This window comes from Oncorhynchus nerka, linkage group LG20 (assembly GCF_034236695.1).
Source record: "Oncorhynchus nerka isolate Pitt River linkage group LG20, Oner_Uvic_2.0, whole genome shotgun sequence".
Taxonomy (NCBI): Eukaryota; Metazoa; Chordata; class Actinopteri; order Salmoniformes; family Salmonidae; genus Oncorhynchus; species Oncorhynchus nerka.
In genome coordinates this window covers 35261259-35286092 of record NC_088415.1, presented here as the reverse complement: position 1 = coordinate 35286092, position 24834 = coordinate 35261259, and the positions used below count along the sequence as shown (strand labels likewise).

Sequence of the window (24834 nt, the reverse complement as noted above, 5' to 3'; positions counted from 1 at the left end):
ACTCCTTATCACTCATTGGCATGCCAAACATGTTTAGCTTGACAATAGCCTTTTTAATTCCAGCTTTGAGACCGTATGTCATTAATGTTCAAAGTGACAATCTTTAATCATGGTTTTACAGCACTCTTGACAAACTTTTCACGCTTTTTTACATTTTGGATTTACAACATGTGTAATTGAAAATGCAGCCTGCAAAAACGTGCGGATTGGATAACAAGGAACTAAACCGTAAGTACGTATATATGCATGGAAGAAAAAAACTTGATACCAAGAAACCCTACATTTGAAAACGCCCCTAATTGCAGTCTGCAATTATATCCTTCTCGTTATTTTGGACTTTTATTTGACATTTAGAAAATATTTTTGCTCAAAGTAAAACAAAACAAAAAAATTCTCAAATCGGGTGCACGGTAGCTATCTAATTCCACCTTCCAAACGTTGTGATCCTCGACGTAGGGGGCAGTCTTTCACCGCTCTGTCCCTAATGTCTACTCCGGTTGCTTCCGTGCCCAATGACTTTCAACGTGCTCAAGCCAAAGAGGCGCACATTGGTCGGGAAACCTGGGTGGGTAGCTAACGATGAGCTAGCTAGTCCACGCAGACTGGGAAGTGTCAAATTCTCTGAACCCTGCCGGTTAGCTTGATTTCGATATACGACTATGAAATAACGTTGACTTTTGGCAACACAAGTGCACCGATATTGGAGGTGAGTGATTTAGCAAGCTAGCGATGCACTTGACTTGTTTTAGCTCTTGCGGCTATCTATCGTTAAATAGCTAACGCCAATTTGCCTAACAAACTAGTTAGTTAGTCTGACCACAGATGGCTAACTAGCTATAGTAGGAGTCTTTGTTTTGACAGTTCTGACAACTAACGTTAGCTACCTAAGTCAACTAGCTAGCTAGGGATAATCAAGACAATGTGAACGTTTTAGCTCGCTTGCTTGCTTGCTAAAGTAGTTAACCGTTAGCTAGTTGATAATCTTCGTGTTGGGTAGACTCAACTCTGCTAACATAACCATAGTTCATCCATTTTGAACTAACTAGTTTACTAATCGTAGTTAGATAACGACTCCTAACTAGCTTAGAACATGATTGGCAAGTTAGACTATCTAACGTTGATTGAATGACATCTAGCCAGCCAATGAGTTAGCTAACGTTAGTGTCTGGGAATTGTAGGTAACGTTAATTCATTGGACAGACTTGAAATTAATTTGACAGCCAGTCTACGTTACAGCAGGAGACTGACTGTAAAAGTTATCTAACGTTAGATGCTGCAACAATATCCCGAGAGATATGCAGATTTCTAAGTGTATAAATTATGTGTAGGCCGTCATTGTAAATAAGAATTTGTTCTTAACTGACTTGCCTAATTAAAATAAAAGTTCCATTTAAAATGAAATGTAAAACATGATAGCTAGCTTCTTGCTCAAGTGGCAGAATGTTAGGCTAAAAACTGAGCATGTAAACAAATGCTGTAACATAATTTACAAATGTAGTTGCTTTTTTCTTTGCACTCACGGGCCTTTACCCTGACAACAAAGATCACAAGAAAGTGACAGAGGGACTGGTTAAACTCATCTAACCACCTAATCTGACTCTTGATGACTGACTGGGCTGCCAAATGTATTCTCTTAATTTTAGCTAGTTGTCAGCTGTCAGCAACTCTTGGAGTCATATTAAATCATAGTTTTACCTCGGGTTAGTTGCGCTTTCAACTGTAACATCATTGGTTACTATTTGTGGCAATGAACAGTATGATGATCCCTAAATGCCCCTGGGCGGTGTGTTTCCTTCCTCCACTCCCACAGTGAGCAGTAATGAGGCAGGAGGATTGAAGGAAGAAGCAGGTGTCCTTGTGGTGCATTGTGAGACAGCAGTCAGGAGGAGGACAGGATGCTGGAGGTAGAGGAGTCAGGCCCAACGGGGGCTGAGGGAGATGAGGAGATGGAGCTGTGTGGCGGTGACCTGAGAGTGGAGGTGATGAGGCTGAATTTGGAGCTCCAGGAGGCCAACGAGGAGAAACTGCAGGCGGCCCGGTATGGCCTGGTGGTGCTAGAGGAGAGCGCCGAACTGAAGAAGAAGCACACCCAGCTGGAGGAGGAGCATGAGACTCTCAAACATGAGCTGCAGCAGCTAAAAGAGGTCAGCAGAATCTGTCATTTTTCTAAAAAGCAGAAACACTATAATCGGGCCATTAAAATAAATGTTCAATATAGCTAATATAAACCTTACTTGCACACGTACAGCTACTACTATGTGTGCATGGTGCTGACATTGTCTGTGGTTGAGTTGAGACCTCGTTCATACGTTTCTTATGGCTTTGTCTAACACTAAGTACTTCCGTATGAACAAGTGCCAGTCACACATGTCTATCTATTAACCAATCTGGGATTCGCCAAACAACGGGCTTGCTGTTAGTACACAAGCTTTTAGCAAAGTTGTTCTGATCTAAGAAATCATCACAATCATAATGTTGCTAGGTAGTTGTTAATCCAGTGTTGCATAGCGAGTTATTCATTGCCTACTGAACATTTGATAGGTCCCTTAAAGATACTCTATCATGTTGTTGCATGTTACTAGCTTGGCTGAATGAAAGTTCCCCAAGACTCAAAACGAGGCCTGGTGTTTATATGAATAATTCAGTTTGTGTGATCAGGAGGACAGGTCAGTTTCTGCTTCTGTAGTGTCATACGATGTTGATGTGTATGTTACTGTTTATCTCTACTAGAAATGTTCCATATGCACAAAAAGCTTATTTCTCTCAAATGTTGTGCACACATTTGTTTACATCCCTGTTAGTGAGCATTTCTCATTTGCCAAGATAATCCATCCACCTGAGAGGTGTGGCATATCAAGAAGCTGATTAAACAGCATGATCATTACACAGGTGCTGGGGACAATAAAATACCACTTTAAAATGTGCAGTTTTGTCACACAACACAATGCCACAGATGTCTCATGTTTTGAGGGAGCGTGCAATTGGCATTCTTACTGCAGGAATGTCCACCAGAGCGGTTTTCAGATAATTGGTTAATTTCTCGACCATAAGCCGCTCCAACGTTGTTTTAGAGAATTTGGAAGTACATCCAACTGGCCTCACAACTGCAGACCACCTGTATGGCGTTATGTGGTTTTCTGGTGTCAACTTTGTGAAAAGAGTGCCCCGTGATGGCAGTGCTGGGGACAATAAAATACCACTTTAATGGGGCCTCCCGGATGGCACAGTGGTTAAGGGCGCTGTACTGCAGCGCCAGCTGTGCCATCAGAGTCCCTGGGTTCGCGCCCAGGCTCTGTCGTAACCGGCCGCAACCGGGAGGTCCGTGGGGCGACGCACAATTGGCCTAGCGTCGCCCGGGTTAGGGAGGGCTTGGTCGGTAGGGGTGTCCTTGTCTCATCGCGCACCAGCGACTCCTGTGGCGGGCCGGGCGCAGTGCGCGCTAGCCAACGTGGCCAGGTGCACGGTGTTTCCTCCGGCGCATTGGTGCGGCTGGCTTCTGGGTTGGATGCGCACTGTGTTAAGAAGCAGTGCGGCTTGGTTGGGTTGTGTATCGGAGGACGCATGACTTTCAACCTTCGTCTCTCCCGAGCCCGTATGGGAGTTGTAGCGATGAGACAAGATAGTAGCTACTACACCAATTGGATACCACGAAAAAGGGGTAGAATTTAAAAAAAAAATACCACTTTAAAATGGTATGGGCAGGCATAAGCAATTTGAATGCTCAGAAATACCGTGTAGAGTTGAGGCCCATTTCCTATAAGGTATCTGTGACCAACAGATGCATGTCTGCCTTCCCAGTCATGTGAAAACCATTCATTAGGGCCTAATGAATTTATTTAAATTGACTGATTTCCTCATATGAACTAACTCAGTAAAATTGTTGAAATGGTTGTATTTTAGATTTTTTGTTCAGTATAATTCCAACGCTCATCTAAGATGCTTTGTCTGATGCAGACAACATTATGGTATTAGGTGTTTTTCCCTGGTATGTTCACCCCTATCAGAGTCAAAGCACACATCATTATCACTGTATAAAGGTTATTAAAGTGTCATTCATATAAATAAATACTCTGAATATATTGTAATTGGATTTATTCACATTTGGGTAATATTGTTTTTGACCACTCATTCCAACTAGGCCCCTTGCCTACCTTCTAACAGACCCTGTACAGTTGAAGTCGGAAGTTTACATACACTTAGGTTGGAGTCATTAAAACTAGTTTTTCAACCACTCCACAAATTTCTTGTTAACAAACTATAGTTTTGGCAAGTCTGTTAGGACCTATACTTTGTGCATGACACAAGTAATTATTCCAACAATTGTTTACAGACAGATTATTTCACTTATAATTCACTGTATCACAATTCCAGAAGTTTACATTCTCTAAGTTGACTGTCTTTAACAGCTTGGAAAATTCCAAAAATGGTGTCATGGCTTTAGAAACTTCTAATAGGCTAATTGACATCATTTGATTCAATTGGAGGTATATCTGTGGATGTATTTCAAGGCCTACCTTCAAACTCACCAGTGCCTCTTTGCTGGACATCATGGGAAAATCAAAAGAAATCAGCCAAGACCGCAGATTTTTTTTTTTTTTTTGTAGAACTCCACAAGTCTGGTTCATCCTTGAGAAATGTCATCTGGTCTGATGAAACAAAAATGGAACTGTTTGGCCATAATGACCATCGTTATGTTTGGGGGGAAAAGGGGGAGGCTTGCAAGTTGAAGAACACCATCCAAACCGTGAAGCACGGGGGTGGCAGCATCATGTTGTGGGGGGTGCTTTGCTGCAGGAGGGACTGGTGCACTTCACAAAATGGATGACATCATGAGGGAGGAAAATTATGTGGGTATATTAAAGCAACATCTCAAGACATCAGTCAGGAAGTTAAAGCTTGGTCACAAATGGGTCTTCCAAATGGCCAATGACCCCAAGCATACTTCCAAAGCTGTGGCAAAATGGCTTAAGGACAGCAAAGTCAAGGTATTGGAGTGGCCATCACAAAGTCCTGACCTCAATCCTATAGGAAATTAGTGGGCAGAACTAAAAAAGTGTGTGCGAGCAAGGAGGCCTACAAACCTGACTGTTACACCAGCTCTGTCAGGAGGAACGGGCCAAAATTCACCCAACTTATTGTGGGAAGCTTGTGGAAGGCTACCCGTAACGTTTGACCCAAGTTAAACAATTTTATAGGCAATACACTCAATTAGTATTTGGTAGCATGTAAACTTCTGACCCACTGGGAATGTGATGAAAGAAATTAAATCTGAAATAAATAATTATCTCTACTATTATTCTGACATTTCACATTCTAAAATGAAGTGGTGATCCTAACTGACCTAAGACCGGGATTTCTTACTAGGATTAAATGTCAGGAATTGTGAAACTCAGTTTAAATGTATTTAGCTAAGGTGTATGTAAACTTCCGACTCCAACTGTACATATAATGCATAGCATGTTCTGGGTAAATACCACATTTTATGTAACTGAATGACTGGTGCACATTTCTTTTTGTACATTACCTCCTGCAACAACATGACCGAGAACCCGACAACCTGGTGTTCAATTGTGTAATTTAGTAGACGTTCTTATCCAGAGTGACTTGCAGTTATCAGGATGAGTAGAGGTAACTGAAGTAAGCCTCAATTGTTTTAGGTTGGTCTTGTTGAGATTGCTGCTGTGCTCTGAGAGTCTGTCTCCACCTGCACTCCCAGTATCAACCAAATCTAATTAATTTTAATTAATCACACATGTTTCACTTCAATGTTACATGTGAAAGGAAAGCTGCTATGGGGCCATACCTGTATTTCACATATTAATTAGTTCCAATTGCAGTATGACTTCAATAGATTTTGGGTTCTATACCACCCCTATAATGTTGTGATATTAAATGAGTATAGGCTGTTTTGCTTAGAAGTTGTAACTATCAAATTACATTTGTGGGGTAAAGTGAACAAAGTTGTCATTTGAGATGAAACTGGTTTGTACCACATTCTCAACTGATGACACGTAGGCATAAGATATGCATGGGATGTACTTAATATTCAAGACTGCTCAGATTTCGACAGCTGGTCTGTGGAGTCCTATTACCAGTGCCACCGATATACATCTTTGTAGTCTTGGGGTCTAAGTAGATGTGCCACTTGGCACCGTGTTTTAATTTCCGGCTTGCCTTTCATGGTGCACCCCACTGATGACCCATGTGCCTTACATACCACCATATGGTGGTCACACGAACAACTGGAGACCCAAATAAATGGCACCTTTGTTGTCTTCGTCTGTCTGTGGTCTCTGGCAGACTCTGGATGACGCCCAAGTAAATTCCGCTCTTTTTGCTTTGTCTGTGTGTGCAACTAGGCTCTGTCAGACTCTGTGACCTGCCACAAGCGTGCAACAGCATATGGGGAGACCCGCGAGGAGTGCCTGTTGGAGGAGACTGCCAGCAAGGAGGCTGCCATGGCAACCAGCATGGCTGAGTTGCAGGCCGAGTTACGGCAGGCGCGCCTCGCTCTGGGCAACGCTCACGCTGAGATAGACCGACAGGCCGGCCTCTCCTCCCAGCTGAAGAAGGTATTAATAGCGATCATTCACTGACATACCTAATGCTTTACACACCACTATTCACTTATATGGATGAATGTAACTATTTAGTAGCATTTGTATGTCTCTCCATCTAAGAGAGAAATGTAGGTCTCAGTTAAATAGGCTCATTTTACACTCTACTTCCTGCTAGTCTCTTGTGTGTCAAGAGCAGTGTGCAGTGCTTCCATAACATTGTGTTATTAGTTCAACTGTATGCTGAGAGTGTGTGTTTTTCCCAGGAGTGTGAGTGTTCAGAGCTGGAGAAGGGCCACATCAGGAATGAGATGAAGGAGTATAAGGTGCGGGAGCTCCGTCAGCTCCAGGACAACAGTGAGCTGGAGGAGGAGAACACCTGTCTGCAGAAACAGGTGTCTGTACTCAAGGAGAACCAGGTCAGAGCTCCTCCCTTCTAACCACTCGCCTTACTGATAATAATACTCAGTTAACACAACAGGGCCTTGTTCAGTAGGGAGAATGTTTTTGAAACTGGGAGGAAAAAGCTGAACCTGTCCAGTAAAAACACTGCTTTTAGTTTTCTATTGCATGAAGTTTTGCTACAGTGTGCCCTACTGAACACAACCCTGGTCTCCCATCAGCACCTCCAGTACAACAGCCAGTAGTTGGGCCAAAATACTCCTATTCTTCTCAAAAGGGTCATGGAATGTGTACCTCGAATGACTCAGTACCTTGTGTAACCGCTGAAAAATGTGCAACGTCATAACAAACGTTAAAAGTGTGTTAGTTTAAATTTTTTAAATATTTTTTTTACCCAATTTCGAGGTATCCAATTGTTAGCCGTTACTGTCTTGTCTCATCGCTACAAGTCCCGTACGAGCTCGGAGAGACGAAGGTCGAGAGCCATGCGTCCTCCGAAAAACAACCCAACCAAGCCACACTGGTGCTTAACACAGAGCTCCACCAATGTGTCGGAGGAAACACCGTACGCCTAGCGACCTGGTCAGCGTGCACTGCGCCCGGCCCGCCACAGTTGTCGCTAGTGCGTGATGAGACAAGGATATCCCTACCTGCCAAACCCTCCCTAACCCGGACGATGCTAGGACAATTATGTGTCCCCCCCATGGACCTCCCGGCTGCGACAGAGCCTGGGCTCGAATCCAGAGTCTCTGGTGGCACAGCCTTAGACCACTGCGCCACCCGGGAGGCCCTGGAGTGTGTTAGTTTCTTAATGGGGGGTTTCATATCATTCTGTGGTAGTGCTGAGCAATTAGTGTTTTAATTTTTGATTTTTTTTTTTAGGTCGGTTCGATTATTAAAAAAAAAAAGAAAAGTTTTTTGTTTTGATTATTTGGGTTTAATGCTGTAACACAGAATAAAACAATGCATTCCCATGATGGTAGTGACTGCCCATTACTGCTTATCACTTATTAACCATTTATTCAAGTTACTTATAAAGTTACTAATAAAATATTTCAGTTGTGTATATTACATTTGTTGTATTTAATGACTTTATTATTTCATCTCGTCTCTATAGAGCTGCTACCCATGCTGTCTGACAAAATCAGTACTTTGTAAATAAGGCCTACTTTTGACTGAATATTAACTAGCAATCACTTTGATCATGTATTTTCAGGTAGAGATACCTTGGGAAGCGACACTTGCTCTCTATATCCCTCATGATCGCGCATTCTTGTCTCTCATAACAGGTGTAAAAGAAACACAGAACGGACAAGTAGATGTGCAATGGATTATGGTCATTGTAGTTAGTTTAGTGCATAAAATGTGGTAATTATGTAGAATATTGGCTTGTTGGAAACTACATCTCCCTACTACATCACACAGTTCAGGCTGGATCTGATCTCTCTATAGAAACTGCAATGTGCACCTTGAGCTCACAGGAAATAAACTAGCAGAATATAATTATAATTTTTAAAAAATAAAGGTAAAATAACTGTTAATCTCTCAGCACTATATTGTGTTTGGTAGGCTTCTATTCTTCCTGTCCATTAAGTCTCCGTCTCCTACTGGGTTTAGACTCTGAGGGTGTGTGATGAGGATTCTTTCCAAGTGGTTCATGAATAAGGGCTAGTCTTGTGTGTTGGGTTTGGCTGACAGTTCCTTCCCCTGTCGGTCTGAGACACACACTCATTGTTGGGGAGTCATCTCAGATGGGATACAATGGCATCTCTGATGTGGGAAGTCTCTACGAACAATCGGGACAGATTTGATTCTCATCCTGGTCACGCATAAGCATACTGTAAATGTGACGTAAACTCATTTTACTCATCAACAAAAAGCTGAGGGATGGGCCTGGAGAAATGTAACCACTCTCAGATTAATAGACAGCTATGGATGGAAGGACTGACCATCCATGATATCAACATGATTGTTTTAACCATGTTATGAGGCTATACATTTACAATGTTTACATTTACAATGTTTACAAACATTGGAGGAAAACCAGCTTATATTTTGGGTTCTCATCGAGTGTGACATTTGAACTAAGCTCATGAGGCATTTATAAGTTATGTTCTTCAAGAATCAATTAACATATAATTTGTAAGTTCAAAAATAGTTTTAGCCACTACAGATGACCCTTTTTAAGTATCAAAAGTGTGCAAGTTCCTATGGAGTTTCTTTTTTTATCAGCTTGAATGAAATTGAGCAATAAAAGCGCCTCTTTTATTCCTTAGGCTGGGATCCTCACTGTGCAGCTGTTACAAGAGCGCATTGTTCACTTGGCTGTCCACTGGTTTCAAAAAATGATTGATAGGCAGCACAAACTAGTTTAATTCAAACATTATTGGATTCAAATAGACAGATTTGTGAACAGCCACCTACAACAACCACAATCCGTAAGGCGTAAATAGCTAAATGAGAGAGCAGCAGTGTGATTCACATCAATGTGCTATGTAGATAACAATAAGTAATATCTGTATCGCCGTAGACTACACCACTGCAGTCACCCTTACCTCCAAGTGTTTATTTAAATTGTATAATCTATGGATGCCGACAGCAGTCCCACCATTGGAAGACATAGCTTGGACTGTAGCCTACAAAAGCCTATTCCTGCTCTTTTCCCACAATCCATCAAACCCATTTAGTGTGTCATCGTAGTGGTCTCTGATTTGTGGTCAGACTCGCTCAGGTGGAACAAACTTAAACTTGCACCCTTTTTCAATGCTGATTTGAATGTCATTGAGAAACTGTCAACAACAATAAATTCCGCAAAGATCCTTTCTGAATTTAAAGGTAATACTCTTAAGTAATCAAGATTTTCAAAAGTATCTCTAACCTGATTACAATATCTTTGCTGGTCGCGTAACAGATTACAGTTACCATTTTTTGTTGGTGTAATGTACATGTAATCCCCAACCCTGCCCGTAACACTCAGTCCTACACTCCGAGTCTCTGTAATCACATGGCCTCTCTCTCGTCTTGTCATCTGCAGGTGGAGTTCGAGGCGGTGAAGCTGGAGCTCACCCACAAGGAGGAGCAAGACGACGTTCTCCGGGCCCAGCTGGAGGAGGCGGCGCAGCTAAGGGAGATCGCCGAGCGTCAGCTGGACGAGGCCCTGGAGGCCCTCAAGGAGGAGCGGGAGCAGAAGAACACCCTGAGGAGGGAGCTCTCGGCCCTATCCCTCAACCCCTTCGACTCGGTCACACACCTGGAGATGCAGCTGGATGACAGTGGGGACAGCGGAGGGGACCGGGAGCAAGAAAAGGATAGCGGTTGCAACGACGGCCCTGGGTCTGGTTGCGCTCCTCCTAACCCCAAGGCTAATGGGCACGTCCAGCGCTACTCCACCCCCAGGAACAGTGACGTGTTCCTGAGGCCTGCCCCTGGCCTGGTGTCTGACCTGCTCAGCGAGTTGCACCTCTCTGACGGACAGAAACTCAAACAGCAACTCATGCAGGTATGCAATGGGATCAAAACCATGTACGTACTGGTGCATACTCTATGGACACTAACTCATTTCAAGTAATCATCGGTCTTCACTTTCAGTAAGTAATTGTTGGAATGAAAAAAGATTGTAACAGAGATGGTCTGTAGACTAGTAGTTACGTGTGTCAATGTCTAGATTTAGGTCTCTGATCAGCAGTACTTCTTGCCATGGCGATGTCCTATATATGAGTTGTAAAGGTTTCAGTCAAGTAAGCTTCCTGCTATAGACCACATCCTGCTACAGATATCATTGGATCACTTCGTGTAACTGTACTGTCAGTAACTGTTTGAAACGGCCTATCAAACACCATATTGCGCATTCAATTACCACTTTTCTACACTTCTTTTAGCTCCACAGTATGCTCTGTCCCAACCAATAATTTATTGTCCTATTTCAGTTGTGTAAATGTATCATTTATAAAGCACTTAGCCGGGGGGTAGGTATGCTGCCGCCCTGGCCCAGAAGATGTCAGGACTACTGAACGAGCATGTTGAGGCTGTGTGTCTCGAGTGCTGCTCCACGTCATGAATAATGCAGTGAGATTGAAAGCACTGGATGGTGAAATGTGTGTGTGTGTGTGTGTGCCGTCTCAGAGAGAACCTCTGCTTTTGTCTCAGCAAAGATGGATCAACCTGGAGAAATGTATTACTGACATTTGTCGTGTATTGAATGTGCCGTTTAGTTCAGCCACCCAAATGCTTGCTGGAGTAATCTGACACATAATTGGCACTTTGAAATGCCCTGGAAAAGGGATAATAGAAAATTGCATTTATATTTACAGTACCAGTCAAAGGTTTGGACACACCTACTAATTTAAGGGTTATTCTTTAGTAAAAAATATCTATATTTTCTACATTGTAGAATAATAGTGACGACCTCAAACTATGAAAAAACACATATGGAATCATGTAGTAACCAAAAAAGTGTTAAACAAATCAAAATATATTTTAGATTCTTCAAAGTAGCCACCCTTTGCCTTGATGACAGCTTTGTACACTCTTGGCATTCTCTCAACCAGTTTCATGAGGAATAATTTTCCAACCGTCTTGAAGGAGTTCGCGCATATGCTGAGCACATGTTGGCTGCTTTTCCTTCACTCTGTGGTCCAACTCATCCCAAACCATTTCAATTGAATTGAGATCACGTGATTGTGGAGGCCAGGTCATCTGATGTAGCACCATCATTCTCCTTGGTCAAATAACCCGAACACAGATTGGAGGTGTGCTTTGGATAATTGTCCTGGTAAAAAAAAAAAATTATAAGTGCAAACCCAGATGGGATGGAGTATCGCTGCTGGATGATGTGGTAGCCATGCTGGTTAAGTGTGCCTTGAATTGTAAATAAATCACTGACAGGGTTACCAGCAAAGCACCCCCACACCATCACACCTCCTCCTCCATGCTTCACGGTAGGAACCACACATGCTGAGATCATCCGTTCACCTGCTCTGCGTCTCACAAAGACACGGCAGTTGGAACCAAAAATCAAACATTTCCAACAGTCTAATGTCCATTGCTCATGTTTCTTGGCCTAAGAAAATCTCTTCTTATTGGTGTCCTTTTAGTAGTGGTTTCTTTGCACCAATTCGACCACAAAGGCCTTATTCACGCAGTCTCCTCTGAACAGTTGATGTTGAGATGTGGCTGTTACTTGATCTCTGTGAAGCATTTATTTGGGCTGCAATCTGAGGTTCAGTTAACTCTAATGAACTTATCCTCTGCGGCAGAGGTGACTCTGGGTCTTCCATTCCTGTGGCGGTTCTCATGAGAGCCAGTTTCATCATAGCGCTTGATGGTTTTTGAGATTGCTCTTGAAGAAACTTTAAAAGTAATTGAATTTTTTCCGGATTGACTGACCTTCATGTCTTAAAGTAATGATGGACTGTCGTTTGTCTTTGTTTATTTGAGCTGTTCTTGCCATAGTATGCACTTGATATTTTACCAAATAGGGTTTACTGCCAATTTGCAGCTACTCATAGTGAGGATTTGTTCAGTTAGCCACTTGCGTGAACACAGAAATTGGTTTATAGAACAGCACATAAATAGAACATAAGTAAAATAAGAAAAATGTAGAAAATGTCCATCAGTGGCTACTTTGAAGATTCTCAAATATAAAATATTTTCTGATTTGTTAAACACTTTTTTTTAGTTATTACATGATTCCATATGTGTTAATTCATAGTTTTGAGTCTTCGCTATTATTCTACAATGTAGAAAATAGTAAATTGAATGAGTAGGTGTGTCCAAACCTTTGACTGGTACTGTAGCTATAATGCCTCTTTCAAGCAAAGATGTTTTTGTCTTATTTTCTGTTTTTCCATGTCTCTTTCCCCAGGCTGAGCGGGATAAGACTGGTCTGGCTAACACGGTTCAGGACCTCCAGAGGCAGTTGGAGCTGTCCCAGCAGGCCTTCAGTGAGCAGGAAGACAAGGTGGGCTCCCTGACCCAGCAGCTGGAGGCCGTGCAGCTGCAGAAACACATCCTGCCCCAGGGGAAGGCAGCGGGAGACCAGGGGGCCGGGAGCACCAGGACCCTGGAGAACAGGTTGGCTGACTACGACTATGAGCTGGACGTGAAGAGCACAGAGGTGCTGGAGGCCCGGATGAAGGCGGCCGGCGAGGAGCTGCTGAAGCTGCGTGAGGAGCTGTCCCAGGCGGGGAAACGTTACTCGGCCCTGGAGCAGCGCTGCCGGCAGGAGAAGGAGCGGTGGAGGGGAGAGGCCCATGAGCTGGCTGAGAAGATCCGCCAGTGCATCAAGTCCAGCCGGCAAGACCAGGAGCGCATCAGCGAGCTGGAGAAGGAGATCGGCGTGACGAGGAAAGTGGCTACTGATTCTGAGGGTCATCTCAGCGTGGCACAGGAGGAGCTGCTGGCCTTCTCTGAGGAGCTGGCCAACCTCTACCACCACATCTGTGTGTGCAACAACCTCACGCCCAAACGCGTCACCCTGGACTACTACCGCGACGGGGCCAGGGGCCAGTCAGGGGGAGTGGAGGGAAGTCCAACCACCTGCACCCCCATCCCCATCACGGACGTAACAAGCGACGCTCCAATGAGTTGTTTGCGAAGGCAGTGCACGGAGGGGATGGAGACAGCAGGCCTGGTACTCCCCAGGATTCCCGTGACAACTCCCCCACGCCACGCTGCTCCTCCCCCGCCCAAGTCTGCCCCAGCTCCCCCACCATGGACTTCAGGGACCCCTCCAACGTCCGCAACCTGGTGGCTGTCATCCGCTGCCAGATCAAACACCTCCAGGTACGAGTGCGGCCGCCATGTTGTCTTCCACTCAACATACATATTTAATGGCCACTTCAGTAAGGTCGTAGTATGCTGAATTCTGATCCCACAGTACAGAATGTGTTATTTGGCTTCCGAAAGCTTTTAAGCAGCTTGTCTGGCGCTTGGCATTGATCGGGAAAGTGGATATCTGTAGATTGTAGATCACTAAGACTACATATGTAATAATATTTCAATTGTGGTTATTTGTCTTCCTTTATGAGGATCATTTTGGAATCCTTGCTTTGTTTTGGGTTGATAAACTTTGATAAAGGCTGGGACGATGACCAATTCTAACACATGTTGTGCTGAGTGGTCCATCGCTTTAGTGAAACTGAATGTAATAGCTAATAACGATACTAGAACAATCACTCATGGTTTGTGAACTGCCTGCCCCAGGTCGCGGTGGATTTGTGTCGCCAGAGGGGCACGTTGCCCTATTCGGGAGGGATCAGCTGCGGAGGGGAGCTGGAAAGCGAGGCCCTCATGGAGGAGGTGCTGAAGCTCAAGTCTCTCCTCAGCACCAAGAGAGAGCAGATCGCCACTCTGAGGACGGTCCTCAAAGCCAACAAACAGGTACAGACAGCACTGCAGACAAATCACTCAATGGGCACGCCAAGTTGAACACACACAGGACACACACACACAACCAGTCAGACTCCGAAAGGTCACCGTAAATCACTATTGATCTTGAAATCGGTCATCAATGAGTGGTGTCTCTTTTAGTGTTGAAAATAAGTTTAATTCCCTGGCGGATCTATTCTTCCATTCAGGGTTTGTCTGGCTGAATGACTCTCATTCACACTCTGACCTGTAATCCTCAGACCAAAGTCTGTAGAGAACATTCTCACTTGATAACAACTGAACATTTAACAGGACTTCCTCTGGTCTTTCTCCATTGTTTTGCTTGCTGTGAAGGTTTTCATCCTGTTCTATTTCCTTGGGTATCTGACCCATAGCAACAACAGTAACGTTTTGCTCCAGCTTTCTGTCAATAAACCCCTTCTGACTGCTAGATCCACCAGTCTGCCTGCAGGGCACATTCCTCTGTTCAGTTCACTCTTTGATCTTTTTTTTGAGATCAATATTGATTTTTTCCATGAACAGTTGAAATGATATTCCCGAAGAAGAGGGGGAAGGGGTAGGCTAGACGTCATTGGATGGTCTGAGTGTAGAGATGGAGAGCTGTAGTTGAAGGATGACGTTTTCCTCAGAGATCTTCCAGTACACTGCTCCTTTCTCCCCTCTACTCTGTATGCATCCCGACATGGCTGACCTGATTCTGCTGTCAACCCCTCCTCACTCTCTCGGTCTCGCTTTCTCTCGCTTTCTCTCGCTTGCTCTGTCGCTCGCTCTGTCTCTCGCTCTCACGCACACACACACTGTGTGAGGCTAATCTTTGCTCGATTAGGGTAGCCTCTCTGTCATGGGTTAGCCACTGAATTCAGATGTCTGGCTCTCTCCTTTTCTGCTGTGAGAAATGTTCTAATATTTATTAACTTAATATGATTACACTTCTGCTGAAGCTTTCTTTGTTCCCCACAGTGGCACACTGCTAGAAAAGTAATTTCCTTCAGTAAAGCTTTGACAGGGTACATGCTGTAGTTCTTGCTTCTGTTTAATTAAAGGGTTGATATTTTCATCGCTACAAATATGTCCCATCTGTGTTAATTTTGTCAATAAAAATAGTGACAAATATTCGTGAAACACTTATTTTTCAGAGGCAATTGACAAGACTATAGCTGGCTAAATAGAACCAGAAAAAACTCAAATGATTTTTCATTTCAGTTGACTAAAATGAGACTAGACCAAATGATCTGAGTACTAAGTGGACAGGACAAGAGTTTTTGGAGATATTGAGAACATTCCAATGATGAGCACAATTAATATGAGCAGCACCGATGCGCAGCCCACGCTACAGCCTACATCAGCTGGTGAGCTACAGACAGACAGACAGGCTGATTTTACACATCGCAGACGACTCTCTTGCTTCCCTGTAGCTAACTAGTCTGCCTTCTAGTTAGCTACCCTTTACCTGGTTAAAAAAACAATCCCAGCATTCTCACTGGGCAAAACCTGGTTGAACCAGTGTTTCCACGTCATTTCAACCAAACTATCCAATGTGATGACGTTGAATCAATGCGGGAAAACTGATAGGATTTGCAAAAAGTAATCAACGTAAGGGAATTTAGTATTTCACCCAACATTTAACCTAAATCCAATGACGCAGTGAAATTCTTGGTTGATATCTTGTTGAATTCCCGTTGACAACCAAATCGAAACTAGACGTTGAACTGACATTTGTGCCTAGTGTATTGAGTTTAATAGTAAAAAAGTATCGCTACAGTGTATTTGGAAAGTATTCATACCCCTTGACTTCTTCAAAAACTGTAGTTTAGATTATTTTGCAAATATGTTAAAAATAAAGAATGGAAATATCACATTTACATAAGTATTCAGACCCTTTACTCCTTTGAAGCACCTCTGTGGCAGTGTTTACAGCCTCGAGTCTTCTTGGGTATGACGCTACAAGCTTAGCACACCTGTATTTGGGAAGTTTCTCCCACTCTTCTCTGCAGATCCTCTTAAGTCCTGGCAGATTGGATGGGGAGTGTCGCTGCACAGCTATTTTCAGGTCTCTCCAGAGATGTTCAAGTCCAGGCTCTGTCTGGGCCACTCAAGGACATTCAGAGACATGTCCCGAAGCCATTTCTGCATTGTCTTGGCTGTGTGCTTAGGGTCGTCGTCCTGTTGGTGAACCTTCGCCCCAGTCTGAGGTCCTGAGCGCTCTGGAGCAGGTTTTCAGCAAGGATCTCTATGTACTTTCCTCCGCTTCATCTTTCCCTCGATCCTGACTATTATCCCAGTCCCTGCTGCTGAAAAACATCCCCACAGCATGATGCTGCAGAGAGTCCGAACCAGAGAATCTTGTTTCTCATCGTCTGAGAGTCCTTTAAGTGCCTTTTGGCAAACTCCAAGTGGGCTGTCATGTACCTTTTACTGAGGAGTGGCTTCCGTCTGGCCAGCTATAGGAAGAGTCTTGGTGGTTCCAAACTTCTTCCATTTTAAGAATGATGGAGGCCACTGTGTTCTTAGGGACCTTCAATGCTGCAGAAATGTTTTGGTACCCTTCCCCAGATCTGCCTCGCCACAATCCTGTCTCCAGAGCTCTACGGACAATTCCTTTGACCTCATGGTTTGATTTTTGCTCTGACATTCCCTGTCAACTGTGGGACCTTATATATACAGGTGTGTGCCTTTCCAAATCATGTCCAATCAGTTGAATTTATCACAGGTGGATTCCAATCAAGTTGTAGAAACATCTCAAGGATGATCAATGAAAACAGGATGCACTGGAGCTAAATTTTGAGTTTCATAGCAAAGGGTCTGAATACTTATGTAAATAAGGTATTTCTGTTTTTTATTTGAATTACACTTGCAAAAAATTCAACCTGTTTTTGCTTTGTCATAAGGGGTTATTGTGTGTCGATTGAGGGGGGGAAATGATTTAATCCATTTTAGAGTAAGACTATAAAAAATGTGAAAAGACTGCCTGCTTTTCTATGCTCAAGGGAGAGAAAAACAGTCTTGTAATTTGTAGTCTCGCTCAGCCCTCCCACTTTCCCCACTGCATTTCATAGCCAGGTTCTGTAGCCAAGCCTCAGGAAAACAGATTGATTAGAACCCGTAATACCGGCACAACTTGGGAGAGGCAAAGGTCGAGAGCCGTGTGTCCCCGAAACACAACCCAACTGCTTCTTGACACAATGCCCACCTAACCCGGAAGCCAGCCGCACCAATGTGTCGGAGGAAACACTGTGCACTTGGCAACCTTGTCAGCGTGCACTGCGCCCTGCCCGCCAAAGGAGTCGCTAATGCGCGATGGGACAAGGACATCCCAGCTGGCCAAACCCTGACGACGCTGGGCCAAATATGTGCCACCCCATGGGTCTCCCGGTCGCGGCCGGCTGCGACGGAGACTGGACTCGAACCAGAATCTCCAGTGGCACAGCTAGCCCTGCGATGCAGTGCCTTAGACCACTGTGCCACTCGGGAGGCCTGCATTTTACATTCATAAAGCATATCGCGGGCCGTTCCTAAAACAAGGCTACTTGCGGACTGGACCGTTTAACCATATGTTTAGGCTACACCTTGTTCAGTCACGTTATGTCATTAGCTAGCTATAGATAACACCCTGGGGCGCGTTCAGCGGGACACAACGTTTTGGAACATTCAGATAGAAATAGGCTATGTAGAACAAACATGCCTCTCTGACATGTTGAATAAGGAATAACGTTGGTTCGATTCATTGAATTTCTGTCTGCAGTGTTGGAAAACGTTATGCAACTGAACGTGACCCTGGTGACATTACCAGTAGCCTATATGCAAACATTTGGTGGCACAGAAAGAAAGGGAAAAGGATAGCAAACAATTTGACTCAATTCCTCTTGATTCTACACTAATCTGACTGGGTATATGACTTTTATTTTGAGTTAATGTGGACCTAGTGACTCAGACTCGAGCACTTGGACCAGGACTTTGGACTCGATTCGGAATTGAAGTTTAGTGACGGAGGTGCATCCCATAATACTTTGCGGCACCATCTGGTGACTGCGACGCTGTCTCTCTCTTACGCGCGGTTGGTTTGTATGCAATGTGCAATATCTTTGTAGGCTGAATTATGAATTTACATCGGCAGATTATTTTTATACGTTTGTCATATTTCTGCTGTTGGGAAGAGAATAGGGTGGTAACTTTGAAGTGTGTTTTTTGTTCTTGATATTACAGCTGGGGAACAAAACAAACAAGCCATAATGTTTCTATTCCAGACGGCAGAGTTGGCTCTGAGCAACCTGAAGACCAAGTACGAGACGGAGAAGAGCATGGTGTCCGAGACTATGGTGAAGCTGAGGAACGAGCTTAAGGCCCTGAAGGAGGACGCTGCCACCTTCTCTTCACTGAGGGTCATGTTCACCAGCAGGTACAGTCATTTTTATATACTCTCCTTTCATACTGAACAAAAATATAAACGCTACATGTGAAGTGTTGGTCCCATGTTTCATCAGCTGAAATAAAAGATCCCAGAAATGTTCCATACACACAAGAAGCTTATTTCTCTCTTTTTGTGCACAGATTTGTTTACATCCCTGTTAGTGAGCATTTCTCCTTTGCCAAGATAATCCATCTACTTAACAGGTGTGGCATATCAAGAGGCTGATTAAACAGCATGATCATTACACAGGTGCACCTTGTGCTGGAGGACAATAGAAGGCTACTCTAAAATGTGCAGTTTTGTGTCACATCACAACGCTACGGATGTCGCATGTTTTGAGGGGGCGTGCAATTGGCATGCTGACTGCAGGAATGTCCACCAAAGCTTTTGCCAGAAAATGTCATGTTAATTTCTCTACCATAAGCCGCCTCCACTGTCAACATGTAACCACGCCAGCCCAAGAACTCCACATCCACCTTCACCTGCGGGATTGTCTTGAGACCAGCTACCTGGACAGCTAATGAAACTGAGTATTTCGGTCTGTAATAATGCCCATTTTTTGGGGGGGAAACTCATTCTGATTGGCTGGGCCTGGGTCCCAAGTGGGTGGGCCTGAAATCCATAGATTAGGGCCTGATTAATTTTATTTTAATTGACTGATTTCCTTATTGTAACTCGTAACTCAGTAAAATCATTGAAGTTGTTGCGTTCATATTTTTGTTGAGTATATATTCACAATCACAGAGAATAACATCAATCTAGAGACCTGAGTTGGAGAAGCACTGTTTTAATTTCTTCTTTTTGACAATTCTGAAACAGAATTCAGCCTTGCAAGTGGATATGCTCCATTTCAAATCTCTGAGGAAAACACAGGAAAAAGTATTTACACTTTCTGCATCAATTTGTGTTACGCTACAATCAAAAATGTACGTATTGCGTGACATTTGTCCAAAGTCCTGTGGTCGGCCTTGTTTTGCATTACCGTTCTAGGCCTCGTTTCCACTCGGCCTGCACATCCAGACTCTCCTACCGCTGCTGCTGTGAGCAGATGTAGACCTAGCAGTGGACAGGCTCCCTCCAGTGGAACTAATTGTTCTCCAGCTTAAATCAGCTAAAGTTAATCGTCATGCTTAGTGTCTGTGCTCCTGTGGCTCTTGTTTAGATGAGACAGTCCGACGTGCCATGACATTGTGGACCAACGTTTGGCTACGTCCCAAATGGAGCCCTATCCCTTTATGCTGCACTACGTTTTAACCAGAGCCCTATGGGCGTTGGTTTAAAGGAGCGCACTAAATAGGGAATAGGCTGCCATTTTGGGACGCGTACTAGACATTGCCACTACAGTGTCGTCTAATCAGATTAGAGGCCTTTTACCACACTCTGCAGTCCGCAACAATCCATCTTCTCACGTGCAGATTAGCACGCACATGCACTGCCCTGGACCGACCTGTGTCGGGACAGGGACAGCCACTGCAAGCCACTCCACGCAACGTTCCCTTCTCCCTCCCCACCCCTCTGTGCAGGGATCCTTCTCCCTCCCCATGCAGGCTATGCCCCTGACTCACTTGCGGTGCTCTGTGTGTTGGTAGGCAGATACAGTATTTGAGTGTTGGCATGTATATCCTTAATTAGTGTGTGGCAGGACAAAGGGATTTGTTTTTTGTGTCTTGATGTTGGCTACACTGTTCGGGACTACGGTGTCTGTATTTCTAAGGTTTGGCCTAAGTAGGGGTGGGTGTTTAGCTGGGGTACAAGTAGATTTCTTCCCAGTACGGGACCTCTCTCTCTCTCTCTCTGTGTGTGTGTGTGTGCACTTAACATTTTTATGTGCTTAATCATAGAATTGCATAATACTCTGAGTGTACAAAACATACAATATTGAGTTTTGCCCTCAGAACAGCCTCAATTCATTGGGGCATGGACACTACAATAAACTCGGTCTCTTCTCTAGGGACAATAAATGAGCTGACGTTTGATTACACCTGATTCTGACTGACTGCATTGAGCACGGACCCTCTTGAAATGACTTGGTAAACTTTGTGTAATGGTGCCACCAAGTGGACATTTAGAGCAACTTCCCCACAGTGTCATGTTGACCTCACTCAGAAATTGTAACACTTATTCAATGAATTCGGAAACTAAACGTAGCTTTTTTTGGGGTATTTTCTTGGCTTTCTCTCTTTCTCTTGGGTTTGTCTCATGTGAGCTTACTCACTTAGCACTTTAAATCATTTGTCTTGCCCATTCACCCTCTAAATGGCACACGAAAAACCCATGGCTCAAGGGCTTAAAAATCCTTCTTTAACGTGTCACCTCCCCTTCATCTACACTGATTTGAAGTGGGTTTAACACGTGACATCCGTAAGGGGTCACAGCTTTCAACTGGATTCACCTGGTCAGTGTCATGGGAGAGCAGGTGTTCTTAATGTTTTGTGTACTCTGTGTCTGTCATCTTCCTCTCTCTGTCTTTTCGTCATAGCTGTTGAGATATACAAAATATAATTCAGATATGTTTTGTCTAATTGCACAGTTCCTATAACATACTTAACTGTCTAACGTGTCTACTAAATGTGTGATTGTGTTGCTCTAACATGCATGTGTCTTCAGGTGTGACCAGTATGTCACCCAGCTGGACGAGATGCAGAGGCAGTTAGCGGTGGCGGAGGATGAGAAGAAGACCCTGAACTCCCTGCTCCGCATGGCCATCCAGCAGAAGCTGGCCCTGACCCAGCGCCTGGAGGACCTGGAGGCCCCTCTGTCCCCCCACGGCCTCGGCAGCAGCCCCCGCCGCACCAGGGCTAAGGAACTAGGCACCAAGACGGGCCGGAGCCCCCGCCGCAACAGCCCCCGCTCCAGCCCGGTGCTCACCAACAACGTGCCCAGCACCGCCACCCATCACCTCCGAGCCCTCACCCGCAGCATCCACACCAGCCCTGTAAGAACCCGGTCTTCCTCCACCACTACCTCCTTCCATCCTGACCCTCTTCCTCCCCTACATACCTCTTCCTCTTGTACCGCTCCCCGACCACGCAGAGCAGCCAAGCTCCCCAGGGATGCCACGTTCATTAGAAGTCGTAGTGTCACTGATGTGTTCCGAGCAGGGCTGAGTCTTTGGGAGGAACAGGATGACACCCAGTCTGACTCCCGTAGAGGGTCGTCCAGCTCCCTGGATAGTGCCGTCTTTGGCCGTGCTTTTGTAAGTGGTGCCAGAAGGGCTGTAGGCCCTAATCGTGAAGGCACCTTTTTCTCCAATCGTACTTTGTGCTCCTCGTCCTCTGCCTCCAGAGTAAAGTCTTTCAATTCCAGATCGATAGAGAATCTGGCCTCTTCCAGGTCTTGCTGTGTCCCTTCTGTCAACATATTGGACCAACAGGGCACTGTTAAGCCAGTGTTAAAGCCAACCTTGGAGGTTTCTGTTCGTAGAAAACAACACAACGTTGTTTACAAATCAAGTTCTTCAGAGACGACATCCACAAGCTCTTCCCGTTCAAATTCTGCTGCAACCTCAAGGTGCCTTGCAGCAGCTCCCCTCTCTCCCCCTAGTCAGACCAGTAGAGCTGGTAGAAAGACCAGACAGGCCCCAGGTCATAGAAACACTGAAGAATCACAGAGTAGTTTGAGTAGGCCCGGTTCTAGAGGCACCAGTGATCCACAACCAGCCAGGTGTCATAGGTCACAACCCAGTGAATCACGCTCATGCAACCAGTGACACTTTGACGTTTCGTCAACATGAGTTTTCTCTAGTCTCAAATAGTCGTAACCATTAACCAACTACCTTTGCACACCTTCAGCAGTGCTGAAAAATTTTGCCCAGATTAGAGAAAGTAAACTAGCAAAATGCAATACACCCAGCCTCAGCATAGGTTTTGTACTAATAGCACCACATAGCCCCAGAAACCTATTGTCAATTGCCAACCTCCTCATACCTGTTGTCTTAATCATTTGTTGTGTTTTGGTGTGCTGTTAGGATCGGTGACCATATCCTTTTTCAGTTTGTTCTGGTCCTTTGGTTTATTACTAAATGTCCTTTTTGTTTTTATGCATCTGCCTCCCCCTGTCTCTGCAGCGGTGAAACCAGTCAGCCATCATGATCACCCCAATCCCCTGTGTTCTCCATGTCGACCTCCTGGCGTCATCATTCCTCCCAAGACATCCTCTTCATCCCAGACCCAGTGGACTGGCTGCTCCGAACACATCTCCCCACCTTCTGTATCGACCAAAGATGCCTACCTGCATGCAACCAGTAAAGGACTGTAAAAGAAGCAAAAAAAGCTCATTTTATTTTCATGAAGTAAAAGACTGTTTTCCTGACCGGCACAGTATTATCTACCCTTTATTTGTCCTGCTGTCGATGTGTATTTATGCAAGGTTCTATATTCCACTTTGATGCTGCTGCATGTCTTTTTAACACTAGTGAAGACTTTTAGCCTGGCAACATGACAGGGAACGGGCTTCTCCCAGTGGTGTCAGACCGCATCCCCCTTAGACAACTGCTGCTTATAGCCTGACCACTATCCCTACATTAGTGCACTACTTTTGACCAGGGCTCATAGGGATTTGGTCGAAAGTAGGGCAGTAGGTAGGGAATGGTGTGCCATTCCGGACGTGCCCCATATCAACACAGGTTTCATGGGCATCCCCTGTAGAAATGGCAGCCTTACTAACCATATTGAAATACTAAAAGCACAGGGAAGAGTCTTGTCTCGCTCTTGTCTTGATGTTTATTTATTCCTCTAGCTCTTTGCATTTCCTACTGGCGATAACTGTTAAATCCTTGTGTTTCTTTGGCGTACCTCACTGTTTCGGCTTCGGCCTACCAGCCACGCCCTTCAGTCAGGAGATCAATAGATCAATATCGCTGATTTGAAATTACAAAGCCATAGTCTCAGGACTCAAGGTTAATATCACAGTTGATTTAACTAGCTCAGAAAAAGATTTGGGCGATATGTGATTGGCATGCTTCATTCCAAACTGTGCACGTGGTTCCACATAGCCTGTGTGATATCACTGCTGTTCTGAGACTGAAGACCCTGCAGACATCTGTTCTTCAGGACCTTGTGAGGGCTGGGCCTCTGAGCCTGATGGTTCCATAGAAATGTCATTATTACTACAGGCATCTATTCATTCTAATTGTATTGGAAGGTTCTTCTCTCTCCTGGCAGCAGAGCTGCCGTGGTCTTGGGTCTTCTTCTACAGGGGCCCTGCAGGAACCACACTGCCAGCCTCAGTACAGAGCCAATGGGATGACAGGATCTGAGCAGCAGACCCACATATGATCATATCTAGTAGCCTAACCTAAATGTTTTTTGGAGATGGCCTCTCTTTCTTATTTAAATATTCTAAAAAATGGCTGAGGTCAACTCTGTACAATTGGTTTCCGTCCTGTGTTTAGTGAAGGTCAATACATGATGCTAATTGGTGGTTCTAATTTTTGAAATAGTGCCTTGGTTTTTTCCTCCGTTGCCTCCAGTCAGTAGATTTTAGTCTACTTTAAGTCTTTTTAAAGATGAACAGTATTATTCAACACTGTTGAACTGATGATGTGTGTAGTGTATTTTATTTGTATGATTATGGAGCTTTTCTTTGTTTGCTTTTGAGGAAACTAATAGGCTCTTTTTTTGGTGCATCGTTGAGTAGTATGAGTTTGTACATTTTTCTGCTCTTTGAGCCCTCATTTTCTCACTCTTTCACCAATGTGTTTGTACATGTATTGTAAATGTAACTGATCATCATACAACATCAGTATGTATTATGTGGACAATGTGTCTCATCTGTAAATTGATTTTGTGTCGATAGAACCCAAATTGTGTTCATCAATTTCTGTGTATGTAAAGTAAGTTAATTTAATTGACCTGTGCACCACTTACTGTGTGATGGAGAATAAAGGCCGGCCACTGTCTGTGTCTGTAATCGTTGGGCATGTGGTATTCTAAACAAACTGTTTTCCTTTTTAAAATGTATTTTGAGTGCTTTCCCCTAATGACTTGGCAATTCAGAAGCTGAGGTAATGCTACTTTTGAAGCACGTTATGTAGCCAATTATTTGATGTTAGATCCCTTGGATTCACGCAACTTATTG

The 24834-nt window shown here is 44.3% G+C and overlaps 1 protein-coding gene across 1 annotated transcript; it reads left to right on the top strand.

Moving 5' to 3' along the window:
- The first annotated feature begins 504 nt into the window (after window positions 1-504).
- LOC115102356 (protein bicaudal D homolog 2-like) lies at window positions 505-23392 on the top strand. The gene is given in 11 exon segments (XM_029622240.2): window positions 505-706; window positions 1811-2144; window positions 6360-6572; window positions 6824-6976; window positions 9994-10458; window positions 12823-13474; window positions 13477-13742; window positions 14163-14339; window positions 18593-18744; window positions 21364-21691; window positions 22823-23392. Coding segments are annotated over 10 exon segments (2661 nt in total). The 5' UTR covers window positions 505-706; window positions 1811-1895; the 3' UTR covers window positions 22829-23392.
- Window positions 23393-24834: the final 1442 nt, after the last annotated feature.